The following is a 17,362-nucleotide window of genomic DNA, read 5'->3' on the forward strand; positions in this document are numbered from 1 at the left end:
TGAGACTCTGACTCAAAAAAACAGAATAAAACAAAACAAATAAAATAATGAAATACCAAAAGCAGAAAATGAGCACAGGGCCAGGCCTGGGGACTTGCACTTGTGATCTTAGCTGAAAGTGCATCAGTAGAAAGTGTACGTTGTTGGGGCCAGGAGTGGTGGCTCATGCCTATAATCCCAGCACTTTGGGAGGCCGAGGCGGGTGGATCACGAGGTCAAGAGATCGAGACCATCCTGGTCAACATGGTGAAACCCTGTCTCTACTAAAAATACAAAAATTAGCTGAGCATGGTGGTGCACTCCTGTAATCCCAGCTACTCGGGAGGCTGAGGCAGGAGAATTGCTTGAACCCAGGAGGCGGAGGTTGCGGTGAGCCGAGATCGTACCATTGCACTCCAGTCTGGGTAACAACAGCGAAACCCTGTCTCAAAAAAAAAAAAAAGAAAGTGTATGTTGTTATTGTGAAGCAGGATCTCGAAATCCTTTGGGGGATGTTATGGACTGAATGTGAGACCAAGGCAGGAGGGTCATTTGAGACCAGGAGTTCGAGACCAGCCTGGGCAACATAGTACAATCCCATCTCTACAAAAAAATTTTTTTAAAAGTTAGCAGGGCTTGATGGCATGCACCTGTAGTCCCAGCTACTCGGGAGGCTAAGACAGGAGGATCGCTTGATCCTGGGAGGTTAAGGCTGCAGTGAACTCTAATTGCACCACTGCAATGCAAGTGGATGACAGAGCAAGACCCTGTTTCAAAAAAACAAAAAAATTGACAGACTTCAGGTGGAAAGTCCTGGCCCCAGTGCCAATGAAGGGCAGGAATGGTGATTCTGCCCTGTGAATGCCTTCTGACCCCACCACTGTGGGGAGGTGGACATAAGAGTCGGGCAGATGGAAGTCAGTTGCATCTTTATCAATGGTGACAGCTGGATGTGACCACCTGCAGGCTCCCTGACACCTGCTCCCCCTTCCTTTACCTCCGTTGCATCCCACCCTCCCACCCCCACCACACACACAGCCTTGCTGGATAGGGCCTGCCGGTGAGCCTACTCGGGAAGGAGTAGGGACTTGGCCAAGCATCCCATGAACAAGCAAAGCACAGACACCCTGAGGGGTGTACAGCCTCAACACGTCCTAACCCACACTCAAGACATATTAGATGAGGGACCTCAGAGATGGGTGACTCCTCCCAGAGCTTCAGAAAGGGTGAAAGTGTCTATCCTTGGCCCAGAAAGTAATTTTGAGAATTGAGAGCTCGAGTGTCAAAGGCTGTAGAAATCAAGCTGGGTGCGATGGCTCATACCTGTAATCCCAGAACTTGGGAGGCCGAAACAGGTGGATCATCTGAAGTTGAGAGTTTGAGACCAAACTGGCTAATCTACTAAAAATACAAAAATTAGTCGGGCGTGGTGATGTGTGCCTGTAATCCCAGCTCTCAGAAGGCTAAGGCAGGAGAATCTCTTGAACCTGGGAAGCAGAGGTTGCAGTGAGCTGAGACCGTGCCACTGCACTCCAGCCTGGGCAACAGTTGGTAGAGTTCAGAATAGCAGTTCTCAGAAACCCCCCTACTGCTTGCAAACCTTTCTTTTTGTCTAATGATCCTATGCAGGTTTCACTGCCACAGCTTTAATTAAAGTCTTCCTCTTGACCTCAAGTAGCTTGGAGAAAAAAATCCCTCAAAAGTGTTGTCCTTCAGAGATATTTTCAAGGGCCTTTATTAGAAGGACCATCATTTAAGAATTAGATGGTGTAACATAGGGTGACTCTGCTGCACCAGAGAAGAATGTGCTAGAGAAAACAACTCCTTTCCTTTAAGTCAAGTGCTTTCTGGGTCATCAGCTTGCCCAAGCACCCCTGACATCTCTGCTTCTCAACCATAGGCTATGATGTGAATGGTGCGCCCATGAGTCATGCAGTACACGACCTGCACAACCTTATATGGCAGTCCTGCCTACCCTCAGTGCAAGCAGAATGGAGATGTTCCCCTGGGTCAATGCGGCATATGTCTCTCACTGTAAGCCAAAACCAGAGCAAATGTGAAGTCAGAAGTCCACCCAGAAAGAGAGGCAGAGTTGCAGGACAGGGATGGAATTCCAGTTCTGGTGTTTGTTGTCTTGGAGGCCCAGTTTGACCTCTGCCCTTCCTCTCAGTAGATTACACTTGGATTAAGGGCATAAGTGGAGGGACAGAATTGCTCCGTCTGGCCAGGGGTCACTGCAGGCACATCTGTGCAGGTGGGGGCTGGAGGAAGCACCACTCCAGGCCGGAAAACTTATTTTCCAATACTGTATTTTATTTTTGAAGCATAAATTAGGTTTCTGTCACAAACACACTGTATCTAAAAGCCCAAGCCTTTTCCTTAACTTGTCTTCAATGACCAGTTATTAAGAAATTCCACTGAGAGTTGGCAGTTGCATACAGCCTTGTGGGCATTTTGCTTATCCAGGTTGACTTTCCCATATGTGACACTCGTCTACGCAGTGAGGGATTCCATCAAACAGGGCAGTAAGATGAGCTCTTGAAATACATGTGTTATGACAGCCTTTGTTACAGCATTCAAAGAACAGTCTATTCTCAATGGCTAACCCTTTGTCTGCTGATGTCAAAAACAAAACAAGACTGCGGACACACTCTTGCCAATGCTAGAAGAGATGTATGTTTGAAGAGGATTTTTTTTTCTTGGAGAGGAAGGTGTGTTGACAGCAGGTTGGCCATGGTCCAGGATGACCTATTCGCCAGTGGACCCCTGACTAGGCTGCTATTACGAAGTGCCATCATCAACTGGCTGGCTTATAATCAACAAAAATTTATTTCTCACAGTTCTGGAGGCTAAAAGTCCAAGATCAAAAGCACCAGTAGATTTGGTAAACCAGGAAGTGGTTGTAACCCACTTCCTGGGTTATAGACTGATGGCTATAGATCTTCTCACTGTGTCCTCAAATGGAAGCTGATGTTTCACGACAGGTGGGTGAACTCATGGAAGGGATGCTCCTTTATATGAATGCTTGGAAAGGGCTTTAGTAAAGGGACATAATTGCAGCTCCGTCCGGCCAGGGGGCGCTGCAGGCACGTCTGTGTAGCGGTGGGGGGTGGGGCTGGCGGAAGCGCCGCTCTAGGCTGCAGCCGCGCCCCCCCCCCCCCCCCCCCCGCTGTATTTCCATGGGTGCTGAGCGCCGGAGAGTGTCTTGGAGTTGTGGTCTGCGTCCTGCCCTTCCGCCCCCGAGCCGCGCGGTTACCCGCCCCCCCCCCCCGTACCCGCCGCCATCCGTCCTGGCGCCCCGGATGAGTCACTGAAGGGGCCGCGCCCGAGGCATAATCTTTCCAGGAACCCCCATCGGCCTCCTAAGGCCTGTGCTATGTACCTCCTCCCTGACAAAAGGGGAAACTGAGGCCCCAAGGGAAGTGGGGAGAGCTGGCCGGACGTCCGGCCCAGCCCCTGCTGCAGTGTTTCGTCCCCTTCGCCGGGGGCCCCCCTCGGGATTCGCGCGTCCTCGGGAAAGAGATTGGCGGGTGAGCCGCGCCCTCGGCCGCCGCTGGGCTGAGCCAACCCCATGCGGACGTCAGACCCCCTGGTCCGCGCAGCGGCTCTGCGGGGAGGCCTAGTGCCCCTAGAGAAACGGCTCGGCAACGCTGTGCCCGGGGCCTTGCACGCGGGCTGAGGGGCACTTGTGACCCCGCGACTTTCACTCCCCCGACCCCGATCTCCGACCCCTGACATTGGAAGCCCCCAAAGCCGTTTGTCAGTTGCTTACAGAGTCAGTCATTGTGCCACACCCTTGGAGCCGTTAATTCATTTTCCCCTCAGTAACCTTTAAAAAGTAGGTGTTAAACCTCCATTTTACAGACCGGTTGGCTGAGGTTTAAATGGAGGACGCTCTCAGGGCCCCAGAAGGGCTAATTCCAGGCTCCTTTGCCAGGGCCTTGTACTAAAGCCCCTTCCCCACGCTTTTCTCTGCCTAGGCCTGGTGGGCTGTGCGGCTCTCCCGGAGACAGATGAGAGCTCTCCCTTGGATGGCTTTGTTGGTTCCCCACCAGCTGCACCAGCCAGCGCCCCCATCTTCCCTGCAGCACCCTGATCTGCACTCCCTGAGGGGCTCCCCCTGTCCGCGGAGTGAGGATGTCCCTGGGTAAGTGCTGCTGCTCATGAGCACCTTATGGGGGGCACTTAAGCTTTCCCTTTTGGGGTACCCCAGCAGAGGGCATGGTCATGAATTCCGAGAACTGTCTGGCAAAGCCGGTTGCAGAGGCGAGCCTGGCTAAGTTCTTTCATTCTCCTGAACTTGGCTTTCTGTAACGTAGGGAAACTGCAAAAGCTCTGTGAGGGGAGAGGCCTTGCACGTGTTTTTTTTTTTGCTTTTGAACCCATGATGTCTTGTTACCTGTAGATACTCAGTATTTGTGGGAGGAGCTAACAATTTAGGCATTTTTACCAGAAATTAGTCTTCTGTGACTTTCTTGATGGGGGCAGATGAGAGCTTTGTAGTGCTATAAGTGGATAGCACTCAGGTCCTTTGGGCTTGGTGCTTCGGCAACCTCCAGGCAGCTCGCTTTGGCCTCTGTTCCTGGATCACCCTCTGCGGTTTTCTGCGCCTGCATGTGTAAGTGATCACGGCTGCCCATGTCCTGGTCATTGATAGTGCAGGCAGAGGAAATGTGGGAAAGGTTGTCCAGTGTTTGGAGGGTCCACATTGTCACCTTCATGTCCCAGGAGCTTTCCTACACTCCTGCTTCTCCAGACTCCTGTTTCTCAATGCTGCACACACCTGGGCCTCCAGGGGATTGGGGGCTGCTGTGTGTGTTATGTCATTAAGGCTTTCACTTCCTGCTCCCTGTTGTTGGGAACTAGGCTATGTGTGTTGCTTAAATTCCCCTTGATGACCAGTAGAGTCACTGCTACTCAGCCATGGCACACTCCTGTAAACCTGGTGTTGATCTCCTTTTCTTTTTTTTGAGACAGAGTGTCTCTGTCACCAGGCTGGAGTTCAGTGGCGCAATCTCCGCCTCCTGGGTTCAAGTGATTCTCCTGCCTCAGCCTATAGGTGTGCACCACCATGCCCAGCTAATTTTTGTATTTTTAGTACAGGCAGGGTTTCACCATTTTGGCCAGAATGGTCTCGATCTCTCGACCTCTCGACCTCGTGATCCGCCTGCCCTGGCCTCCCAAAGTGCTGGGATTACAGATGTGAGCCATCGTGCCCTGCTGAATCTCCTTTTCCATCTTTTGCTGATTAACTACACGTTGGTCAGTGTTGGCCACCCTGCCATAGACCATCCAGTGTCTTCCTCTGTAGAGTTAACTGTTTTGTCTTTTATGAGGAAATAGTGTGTTTGCTCAGGAATGATTACTGTCTGGTAACTACTGTGCCAAGCCCTTCCCTGTCGCCTGCCATCCCTGAGCAGGTCAAGCTGGGTGCTCATTCATGGCATCTTACCTGTTGCAGATAATCCACTGTGTGCAGAGGCATCATGGGAGTTGCCATGTCGGAAACATGCTAGACCTCAGTGTCCTTGAGGTAAGATCTCTGGTTCATTCTCTGGAATGTTGGTTCCTTCTATTTAGTACAGTCCTGTACATGTTCCCAGGAGCTTTGGGGTTGATGTAGGGTAGCTAAGAGGTGAGATGAGAATGGCACTGTGGGTCTCCAGATCTTCTGTCCACCAAGCCAACCCAAATCACCTCTGGCCCTTCATGTGCTTTAGGGCTTGCTACTCTGGAGAAACCTCCAGAGTCTCACTTTCGTAATAAGAGGTCTCTGCTCTTCCTCTCTGGGCAACAGGACTTTGTAATGGAAAATGTATGGACCTAGGCATCAGAGCCTCTGGTCCCCTGGCTTTGAATCCCCTTCTGCCACTACTCAGTCAAAGACTGATTCAGAACCTTATCTTCTTCATTTGGAAAATAATGTCTTTTTTTATTATTATTATTTGAGACAGGGTCTTGCTGTCTTGCAGGCAGGAGTGCAGTGGCACAATCTCGGCTCACTGCAACCTCCACCTCCCAGGTTAAAGCAATTCTTCTGCCTCAGCCTCCCGAGTAGCTGGGACTACAGGCGCATGCCACCACGCCTGGCTAATTTTTTTTTTATTGTTAGTAGAGACAGGATTTCACCGTGTCAGCCAGGATGATCTGCATCTCCTGACCTTGTGATCCACCTGCCTCAGCCTCCCAAAGTGCTGGGATTATAGGGATGAGCCACCTCGTCTGGCCGGAAGATAACGTTCTAATAGAGGTGACTTTTGTGGTACTTGAGACCACATGATTCCTATCATTACCAACCAGTATTTTCCCATGGTATTTGCCCCATGTAACTTCTCTTTGATTCCTCCTGGCAGGGAGGTTCTATGGGGCTTTTGCAGGCAAGCAGGGCCACTTTTGGGGTCCTGTGCATAGCTTGATTGTTTTCCTGGACTGGACCTAGTCCACAGGCTGCTGGCGTCCATTTCACCTCGTGGATCTCTCTCTGGCCTTGTGTACACCTGCATTCAAAAATGATCATGGGCTGCCTGTGCTCTGGTCATCGATAATGCAGGAAGAGGAATTGCTGAAAGCCGTTTCCCGTGTTTGGAGGGTTCACACTTGTCCCTTTCAAATGCTGGCGCTTTCACACACTCCTTCTCTCAGGCTAGCACCTTCTGGTCTCAGGAGCATTGCAGGCTGCTGTGTGAGTGAGCGATGGGAGACGCTTTAGTGTGGCTTTTGTCAGCTTAGCCTCCTGTTATCAGAGAGCAGTCTCTGTCAGTGTCAAGGTTTAGGTACTAGATGGTGGAAAGACCCGGAGTGAATTATTTTTGTTTTGTTTTGATTTTTTTTTTTTGAGACGGAGTCTCACTCTGTGGCCCAGGCTGGAGTACAGTGGTGAGATCTCAGCTCACCACAACCTCTGCCTCCTTGGTTCAAGCAATTCTCCTGCCTCAGCTTCCCAAGTAGCTGGGAATACAGGTGCAAGCTGCCATGCCTGGCTAATTTTTTGTATTTTAGTAGAGGCAGGGTTTCGCTGTGTTAGCCAGGATGGTCTCCATCTCCTGACGTTGTGATCCACCCACCTCGGCCTCCCAAAGTGCTGGGATTACAGGCATGAGCCACTGTGCCCGGCTGTGAATTATTATTATTATTTATCTATTTATTTATTTATAAAAAAATTGTTTTTTTATACAAAGATGGGGTTTCACCACGATGGCCAGGCTGGTCTTGAACTCCTGACCTCAGGTGGTCCACCCACCTTGGCCTCCCAACGTGCTAGGATTACAGGGGTAAGCCACCAAGCCCAGCCTTTTTTTTTTTGAGACGGAGTTTCACTCTTGTTACCCGGGCTGGAGTGCAATGGCATAGTCTTGGCTCACTGCAACCTCCGCCTCCTGGGTTTAAGCAATTCTCCTGCCTCAGCCTCCCAAGTAGCTGAGACTACAGGTGTGTGCCACCATGCCCAGCTAATTTTTGTATTTTTAGTAAAGACAGGGTTTCACCATGTTGACCAGGATGGTCTCGATCTCTTGACCTTGTGATCCACCCACCTCGGCCTCCCAAAGTGCTAGGATTATAGGTGTGAGCCACCGCGCCTGGCCCGTGAATTATTTTTAACGAAGTGTGATGTTGGGTGACATATAGTCACTGCCTTAAGATTTTCAAAGAGAAGCGGCCTTTTGGAGGTGACGGGCCTGGGCAGGTCTTTCAAGGAGTGGGATGTGATGGGCAATAGAAAGGTATTCCAGGGAGGGGTAGCAATGTGAGAAGGCCTTTGAGGCTGGGGGGAACAAGGGTGTCCAGTCCCACCAGGGAGACAGATGTTCAGGCAAGTAATGAGAGCATGGAGGGATGGCTGCTGGGGTGGTCCTTGGCTCCCAGCAGGCAAGGTGGGACATCCATGGGAGGGCCCTGAGATGTCTCTTCAGCTGTCTCTCTGCCACTTGCACATCTGCTCGGTTGCCCATCAAGACTCTTAAGACAGTTTTTATTTTGGCTATTCTTTGAGAGCATTGAGATTCCTTTTTGAGATGAGTTCAGTATGAAAAAACTGGCAACTCATACCTGATAGATTAACTGGGGGCATTCCCATTGATATCAGCTTGAGGAAAGATGACAGAACACTGGAGACAAAGGACTTGTAGCCTCCTGCTCTGTGGCCTCTCTTCACTCCAGGGATGTCACCTTGGGCTGGAGACTGTTGGAGGAAACCCCAAGAGGTGCAGGCACTGAGCCTCTCAGGACAGTGACCTGCGGACCCAGCTCCCCTGGAGGGACCTCCTCATGGTAAGTGAATGCCAAGAGGTTAAGTCAGCCTGTGTTTCCAAAGTGGAAATTCCAAGCTGCTGACTTCATTTGACTTCTCCTTTAGATTGTTTGGGGTTGATCGCAGACACTGGCATAGCCGAGAGTGATGAGTGATGTCACCCCGTGACGCACAGCCAGACCTTCTGACCCCTGTTGCCTCCAGCACAACATGGATCAACCTTTCCCTCAGTGTGAGTGGGCAGAGAAAAAGCCCTGTGGCTCTGGGGACTTGGGGTCCAGAGTTGAAGACTATTGAGCTAGCTCTGCTCTGCTAGTGCCATAGAGACCCGTGGCCCAGGAAGACTGGTTTTCTTCCATCTAGGCCAGGCCATCCAGTGGCCATCCTCCGTGTCCTCCCACCTCCACCTGGTGTGACTTCTGAAAACCAAGAATTTGGTCCTGTTGACTTATTCTGTGCTTTGGACCGTTGTCCTCTCACCCACTTAATAAATCTTGAAACATGCCCTGCTACTTGTTCTTTCATTTGGGTGTGTGTGTGTGTGTGTGTGTGTGTGTGTGTGTGTGTGTTTTATCAGTATCTCCATGTGCCAGCAAGGCTGGGTGTAGAGAAAGTGGGTCACAAGGGCAGGTTTTCTGGTTCTCACTCATTGAGTCTTTCCCCTTAATACACACCTAGGGAATATTCAACTGGGGTTGAACCATAATCCCAAGTGCATCTGGGGGTGGGATGGATTCAGGTTTAGGAGCAAAGGGGAACATTTGAGCCAGGGCTTTGGGAGAGAAACTAAGATGGAGTGACTTAGAGATGGAGGCAGGGGCTGGAGTCCTTGAGAAATGTGAGTTCCTTGAGCTCAGGTGGTGGATTGCAGGTGAATGGATTAAGGATTTGGTTTTGAGCAGAGGAGACAGTGGAGTGTATGAGGAACAGCTGCCTTTGGAGAGCTGGGGATAGGGGGCAGGTGGCAGGCAATGCCAACTGTTGGGGCTTCTGTTAGCATGAGATAGGTTTGGTCTTTGGGGATTATCTTGGTTGCAAAGATCACAGTGATGTGCTCAGTGTGCATGTACATCACCACCTGCACATGTTACTCTTTCCTCATTTTTCAGGAGTATTTCACACACAGGAACGCTCGCAAAGGCCATGGTAAAAAGTTGGAGTCAGTTGGTCCCACTGCTTCAATTGAAATAGAAATCACTGTGACAAAGCCAGGCATGGTGGCTCATGCCTATGATTCCAGCATTTTGGGAGGCTGAGGCAGGAGAATCCCTTGAGGTCAGGAGCTCGAGACCAGCCTGGCCAACGTGGTGAAACCCCATCTCTACTAAATACAAGAATTAGTGGGGTATGGTGGCAGGTGCCTAAAATCTCAGCTACTCAGGAGGCTGAAGCAGGAGAACTGCTTGAACCCAGGAGGCTGAGGTTGCAGTGAGCAGAGATTGCATCACTGCACTCCAGCCTGGGCAACAGAGTGAGACTCTGTCTCAAAAAAAAAAAAAGAAATGAAATGAAAAATCACTGTGACTAGAGTTGAGGGAAACCAGGTTGTCAGATACCTCTGATGACCTCTGCCAGCAAGAGACACTCTTGGGAGCTTAAGAGTCCACTGTGCAGCCGTTTCTGGTGAGGGCCTTATTTCTGCATTGCCCTTCTTCTTAATTCCTACCCAAGGACCATCTGACACCTCCCATTTACTCTCTTGAAGATCCCCCCCCCGACCTGTCGCAGCCCCTCTCTGGCCAGTTTTATTCAACTGTGGCCCTTGTCCTTTAGTAAGAAACGACCACATTCCCCCACCAAGGAAAGGGGGCCAGAGTTCTCCCCTTTTCTGAGTCCACTATTTTTGGTGAAGTTTTACACTGGTTGGTGCCTTGAATTGGTAGACCTGTCTTAGCAAACTGACTGACTCCTCTCATTGCTAAGCAGGTTCCTGTCAGCTAATAGGACCAGTGTCTACACCCCATTCCCTTTAATTTCTCACCTTCTCTTTCTCTCTCCCTCTCTCATGGTCTTCTTGACCCACTACATCAATCCTGCAACCCAGGGGTCTCTTATGCCTGTTTAGTTTGTTCTATAGGAGGTGACGGTGATAGAGTACTGAGAAACAAGGAGAAAGGCGAGATTGCCACACTGGGGGAAGAGAGTGTCAGCTATAGAGATACCCACTTCCTGTGGCTTGGCCCCTTGGGATAAAAATTTCCTTAGTAAGCCAAACTGGTTGATTTGTGGAGGGTTCCCTCATTTATTACCCTATTCTCATGCATCTAGTGGTTGCAGGCTGGATGTGAAGGTAGGTGAACTAATGTGTCAGAAGCTCTTAGCATGGCACTTGGCACACAGGAAATGCTGATAAGGACAGCTCTTCTCGCTCTTTAGAACTTCCTTTCCAAACGTAAGTGGTCCTCATCGCTGGCCCAGCCTCTTAGGTCCTTCTGCTCTCTGCCACTCTCACCCGACCCTGCCTTCAGCCTCTAGCCTAGACTTCCCATTCTCCAGACAGTCATGCAAGGCCCTCCTCACTCTGCCTGTGGCCTTCCTATCCACCCTTATCTCATACAAGCACCCCAAGCCTCAGCCACCCTTCTGCTTAAGGCTCCTGAACTTGTTCTTTTCCTGGCCTGTGTGTCTGGAATGCATCGACTGCTTCAGGCTCAGCTGACTCAGCCTGGGTCACTTCTTTCAGGAAGCCTTTGCCTGCGGAACCTCCACCCAGACTGGATTCCCCGCCCCTCCTTCCATTCATATCAAGTATCAGTTCTATGCAGGCACAATTCAGGAACTGGTAAACAAAACAGACAAAAAGAGCAAATCCCTGCTTTGTACTTAACATTTTAGAGGACAAGGACAAATCATAAACAAAACAAAGTACTAAAATAGGCAGAATGCTTGAGAAATGTTAAGGAAAAAAGTCATAAAGTGGGGACACAGGATATTTGGGGACCAGCAGAGGGAGTGGCATTTTATTTTATTTTTTTGAGTTAGAGTTTCACTCTGTCACCCAGGCTGGAGTGCAGTGGTGCAATCTTGGCTTACTGCAACCCTTGCCTCCCAGGTTCAAGCGATTCTCTTGCCTTAGCCTTCTGAGTAGCTGGGATTACAGGCACATACCCCCATGCCCAGCTAAGTTTTGTATTCTTTTTTAGTAGAGATGGGGTTTCACCATGTTGGTCAGGCTGGTCTTGAACTCCTGACCTCATGATCCGCCCACCTTGGCCTCCCAAAGTGCTGGGATTACCAGCATGAGCCACCGCTCCCGGTGGGAGTAGAATTTTAAACTGAGTAGACGTGAAGGTCTCCCCAGGGAGGTGTGATTTGACTAAAGTGAGGAGCTCTCACTGCTGGGCGTTCGCTGCAGCCTGTGCAAGCTGCCATCACCACAGGGACCAGGGACAGTAGAAAGCTTTTCCCGTGGATACCAGGCCCAGTGAAGTGGGGAAACAACAGGCATCTGAGGCCACTATAATGCTGTTTCTAATTATGAATGTCTCACATGAACATCTCACCCTGCTGTGAGGGTGGCAGCTGAATCAAGCTAGGATTAACTGGTCCAGCACCTGGCTGGGTGTGTCTAGAGGCCAGGGTCAGCACCTATCAGCTCCCTATCCCCCACACCTCTAACCACAGCTCAGTGGTCTAGGGAAGCTCAGTCACCCAAGGACAGCCTTGATAGGCTTAACCCATCACCTTGGTTCAGGACCCATAGCAGTGATCACAGCCCTGCAGTTTTCCTTCTGGGAGAGTTCTGCATGTCAAGAGACTGAGTAATTGGTTGCAGAAACAGGAAGAGACAGAGCAATTAAGTCTTAACAGCAGCGTCTAGGAACACAGAACATCGAGCTGCTGTTGCAAGTGAGAGATCTGTTTCTAGAACTCATAGGTGGAAAATGATATTCCAGTTTCCAAACCACATTCCTGCTCCTCCAGGCACGACTGTGAGCAGTATTCTGACTTGCCATGAGGCTCGGGTGTTCAGTTTTTTCTGAATTTTTATAAGGTTTGGCCATGTGACCAAGATTCCTCTTCCTTTTTTTGTTTTTTTTGAGGTGGAGTTTTGCTCTTGTTGCCCAGGCTGGAATACAATGGCGTGACCTCAGCTCACCGCAACCTCTGCCTCCCAGGCTCAAGCGATTCTCCTGCCTCAGCCTCCCAAATAGCTGGCATTCTAGGCATGCGCCACCCTGCATGGCTAATTTTGTATTTTTAGTAGAGACGGGGTTTCACCATGTTGGTCAGGCTGGCCTCGAACTCTTTTTTATTTATTTATTTTTTTTTTGAGATGGAGTTTCGCTCTTGTTACCCAGGCTGGAGTGCAATGGCGCGATCTCGGCTCACCGCAACCTCTGCCTCCTGGGTTCAGGCAATTCTCCTGTCTCAGCCTCCTGAGTAGCTGAGATTACAGGCACGCGCTACCATGCCCAGCTAATTTTTTTGTACTTTTTTAGTAGAGACGGGGTTTCACCATGTTGACCAAGATAGTCTCAATCTCTTGACCTCGTGATCCACCCGCCTCAGCCTCCCAAAGTGCTGGGATTACAGGCTTGAGCCACCGCGCCCGGCCTGGCCTCAAACTCTTAACCTCAGGTGATCCACACGCCTTGGCCTCCCAATGTGCTGGGATTACAGGCGTGACCCACCACGCCCAGACTTCCTCTTCCTTAAAAAAATTTTTTTTTTAATTTAATTTTTGAGACAGAGTCTTTCTCTGCCACCCAGGCTGAAGTACGGTGGCATGATCTTGGCTCACTGCAACCTCTGCCTCCTGAGTTCAAGTGATTCCTCTGCCTCACCCTCCCAAGGAGCTGGGATTATATGCATGTACCACCACACCCAGCTAATTTTTGTAATTTTAGTAGAGATGGGGTTTCAACATGTTGGCCAGGCTGGCCTCAAACTCCTGACTTTAAGTGATCCTCCCACCTCGGCCTCCCAAAGTGCTGGGATTACAGGTGTAAGCCACCATGGGCAGGCTATTTTTAATTACTGATTTATGTATTTTAAGACAGGTTTCACTCTATCCCCAGTCTGGAGTGCAGTGGTGCAATCTGGGCTCACTACAGCCTCAACTTCTTGGGCTCAAGCAATCCTCCTGCCTCAACCGCCTGAGTAGCTATCACCATCAGGCCAGGCTAGTTTTTGTATTTTTTTGTAGAGATGGGGTCTTGCAATGTTTCCCAGGCTGATCTCAAAATGCTGGTCTCAAGTGATCCTCCCAAATTGGCCTCCCAAAGTGGTGGGATTACAGGTATGAACCTGTAATACCACACATGTCCTCTTTTTTTTTTTTTTGAGAGAGACCTTACATTCACTGCTACTGTGCTCATTACTAAAGGGAGCAAAATGAGCCTTTTCTCATTATAGTGAAAAAGCATACCAACATATTGCCTGACGGGTGGAATGTGCTCAGTCAACATTTAGGGATGAGGAATGAGGCCAGCAGATGCCTCAATAGTATGCACCGGAATGACTCATTAGGCCCCTCTGCCTCTGTGGCCACATATGATGACAGGTGGGCCTGGTGAAGTCATTAAGAATCTGATGTGGCTGGCAAGGTGGCTCATACTTGGAATCCCAGCTACACAGTAGGCTGAGGTGGAAGGATCACTTGAGTCCAGGAGTGTGAGACCAACCTGGGCAGTATAGTGAGATCCTGTCTCTAAAAAAAAATTTTTTTTGAATTCTTTTTCTTTTTTTTTTTTTAGAGACAGGGTTTCACCATGTTGGTCAGGCTGGTCTTGAACTCCTGACTTCAGGTGATCTGACTGCCTTGGCCTCCCGAAGTGCTGGGATTACAGGCATGAGCCACTGCGCCCGGCCATAAAAAATGTTTAAAAATTGGCTGGGCACGTTGGCATACGCATGTAGTCCCAGCTACTTGGGAGGCTGAGGAGGGAGGATTCCTTGAGTCCAGTTTGAGGCTCCAGTGAGCTATGATCGTGCCACTGTACTCCAGTCTGGGCAAAAGAGCAAGACGCTGTCTCTTATAGAAAAAAGAAAAAAAGACTCACATGGTGACCCACACCTGTAATCCCAACACTGGGAGGCTGAGATAGGGGGGTGTTGCTTGAGCCCAGGAGTTTGAGACCAGCCTAGGCAACATGGTGAAACCGATCTCTATAAAAAATACAAAAATTAGCTGGGTGTGATGGCATATGCCTATAATCCCAGCTACCAGCCCAGGCGACGGTGAGACCCTGTCTCAAAAAAACAAAACAAGCAAACAAAAAAACACAAAAACCTGATGTGGTCACTTAATTGTTATGGGCCCTGGAGCACATTATTTTGCCTCCCTGAACTCAGTTTCTGGCTTTCTAATTTGACCATCAAAAGAGATTTTACCCCAAATAGCCATGACTAAATAAGACGATGCATGTTAAATGCATAACACAGTAACTGCCTTGCACTGAGTGCTCGACAAATGTCTGCTGTTTTTATTTGATGAGCACGTATAGCTTGTTGATAGTTAGAATGAAGAACAAATATAAAATGTCATTATGAAAGGTTCATCTGTTAAAGCACCACAAATGCCTTCTTCTTTCTTGTTTGCTAATTTGCAGACATCCCAGCGGGGTTGGTGTTCATCACTGCTACATTGATTGAACTTCTACTAAGTGCCATGCACTGTACTAAGCCTGTATATATAAATTACCTCACTTAATCTTCTCAACAACCCAGTAAGGTAGATTTAATTATCTTCCATTTTTACAAATAAGGAAACCAAGGCTCAAAAAAAAAAAAAAAAACAAACGGAGAGACCTGTCTCACATTTAATGAGGGGCTTAGCTGGTTTTCCATTTCCTGGTGTATTAAATAGTGACAAATGTTTCAGGCTGATTTCATAAATAGCATAAGCATATCAAGCTTGTCAGATGCATGTTTGTACTGGAAAACCGGAAATTAGGATATTTTACTATTTGTTCCATCTGCTTCAAATTATTGCCTATTATTCAGGCTTTCTGAAATAGTCCCCATCTAAATCAGTAGTTTTGTGGATTGAATTCCATGAACCTGACACCTACAGGGACAATAGCCACGTTTTAGCCAACACCAAAATATCAAGTATCCTTCCCATTACTGTTGTGTCTGAAGCAGGAATCATCCCAGGCCCCCAGAACTTGAGGAAACTTGAGAAAGGTATCACCAACGTGGCCCAAGAACCAGGATTAGCATCAAGAAGAGCCATGACCCTACCAGGAAATTGTTGCCTGGCACCAGAGCCCCTGTGACACAGTGGATGGGAGATTATGTGGCAGAACTGAGCTAGGAGAACAGAGAGCTGGACAGAATGAAGGCTCATTCATCCATCCAAAAAATATTGATTAGGCACTGTACTGGGAGTAGATATACCATGATGAGCAAGAAAGTTGTTGCCCTCAAGAGGATCGCATAAAAGTCTATAGATAGGCTGGGTGCAGTGGCTCACACCTATAATCCCAGCACTTTGGGAGGCAGAGGCGGGCAGATTATGAGGTCTGGAGGTCGAGACCAGCCTGGCCAACATTAGTAGACCCCATCTCTACTAAAAATACAAAAATTAGCTGGCGTGGTGGCACAGGCCTGTAGCCCCAGCTACTCGGGAGGCTGAGGCAGGAGAATCACTTGAACCCAGGAGGTGGAGGTTGCAGTGAGCTGAGATCACTCAAAAAAAAAGTACATAGATAATAAGTTGTATGAATTCACACTCCAGATACTTATGGGACAATCACTATGTGCTGGGCCTTGCTGTCAGATGGGCATTCTGGTCTGAACAAGGCAAATGAAGGAGTTTATAGTTAGTGTATGACAGTGCTGTCCGGTTAGAAACATAATGTGAGCCACATATACTTTTCCTAGCAACCTCATTAAGAAGAAGCAAGTGAAATAAATTTTTGGTAATATTAATATATTTCATTTAGCATATTACATCAAAGAATACTATCATTTCAACAATGTAATTAATATTAAAATTATCATTATTATTATTTTGAGACAGAGTCTTGCTCCATCACCCAGGCTGGAGGGCAGTGGCATGATCTTGGCTCACTGCAATGTCTGCCTCCTGGGTTTAAGTGATCCTCCCACCTCAGTTTCCCAAGTAGCTGGGACTACAGGCATGTGCCACCATACCCTAATTTTTGTAGAAATCAGGTTTTGCCATGTTGGCCAGGCTGGTCTCAAACTCCTGGCCTCAAGTGATCCGCCCGCCTTGGCCTCCCAAAGTACTGAGATTACAGGCGTGAGCTACCTTGCCCTGCCAATATTAAAAATTGTTACTAAGATTTTTCCCCAGATGAAACCTTTGAAATCTGATATGTATTTTATACATACAGCACATCTCAGTTTAACCACATTTAAAGTACTCAGTAGCCACATACAGCAAGTAGCTATCTTCCTGATATCATAGCTTTAGACAAGAAAGGGTTCAAGGATGCCTCCTTTACAAAAAGGCTGCTGCATCTTGTGGGGGCTTAATGAAGCAGCTCCAGCTTGGATCCCCCATTCTCTGGTATCCCTTCTCCCCCATCTTGGCAGAGCATAGTCAGGTATATATCAGGCGTGTCTGATGGAATCCTGTCTCATGGTCCAGAGCCTTCTTGAGGCAGGACACCAAATCCTGGGTGTACTTCTCTAGCACAGATCCTACTGGAGTTAACTTTTCTGTGCCCAGCGTTTGTTCATTCAGTCCATCACTACCTGTTTACTAAGTGCTGGCCTCTGTACTAAGCACTGTGAACGCACGCCAGTGAACACAGACATTTGTTGGCTCATAATCTCATCAAGAGAAACAAGTCACCTACAACGAATAAATCGTTAAAAACCATGAGAAATTATTGGGTACTCTCAGCTACTCAGGAGGCTGAGGCGTGCGAATCCTTTGAACCCAGGAAGTGGAGGCTGCGGTGAGCCAGGATCATGCCACTGCACACCAGCCAGTCTCCAAAAAGGAAAGACTCTGTCTCAAAAAAAGAAAAAGAAAAATCCACATTGAGAGACAGTCTACAAAATATCTTACCAACCAACACTTTAAAACCGTCAAGGTCATGGAAAACAAAGGAAGACTGAGAAGGCATTCTAGACGGAGGAGATTAAGGAGACATAACTAAATGTAACATACCATTCTGTGTGGCAGAGACAATGGACGTCAATGGGAAACTGGCA

General features: G+C 48.6%; 1 protein-coding gene, 1 long non-coding RNA gene and 2 other non-coding genes across 12 annotated transcripts in view; all 4 read left to right on the forward strand.

The window, feature by feature from the left end:
• Positions 1-4,087: 4,087 nt before the first annotated feature.
• Positions 4,088-17,362, forward strand: part of RALGAPB (Ral GTPase activating protein non-catalytic subunit beta) — a 129,820-nt gene continuing 116,545 nt past the window's right edge. For all 9 annotated transcript variants that reach the window (XM_078371644.1, XM_035298592.3, XM_054255340.2 and 6 more), the window contains exons 1-2: positions 4,088-4,126; positions 5,441-5,512. Coding sequence is in view for 8 of the 9 variants with exons in the window: in XM_035298592.3 (XP_035154483.1) it covers positions 5,489-5,512 (24 nt within the window). In the remaining variant the exon portion in view is untranslated. The remainder of the gene's footprint in view (positions 4,127-5,440; positions 5,513-17,362) is intronic.
• Positions 4,588-4,720, forward strand: LOC118154312 (small nucleolar RNA SNORA71). Its single transcript, XR_004744183.1, has one exon. It is a non-coding gene; the product is annotated as a small nucleolar RNA SNORA71 (small nucleolar RNA).
• Positions 6,475-6,608, forward strand: LOC118154310 (small nucleolar RNA SNORA71). The gene has a single exon (XR_004744181.1). It is a non-coding gene; the product is annotated as a small nucleolar RNA SNORA71 (small nucleolar RNA).
• Positions 6,484-8,732, forward strand: LOC144582472 (uncharacterized). The gene is made up of 2 exons (XR_013535176.1): positions 6,484-8,247; positions 8,333-8,732. It is a non-coding gene; the product is annotated as an uncharacterized LOC144582472 (long non-coding RNA).

Source organism: Callithrix jacchus, chromosome 5 (assembly GCF_049354715.1).
Source record: "Callithrix jacchus isolate 240 chromosome 5, calJac240_pri, whole genome shotgun sequence".
Classification (NCBI taxonomy): domain Eukaryota; kingdom Metazoa; phylum Chordata; class Mammalia; order Primates; family Cebidae; genus Callithrix; species Callithrix jacchus.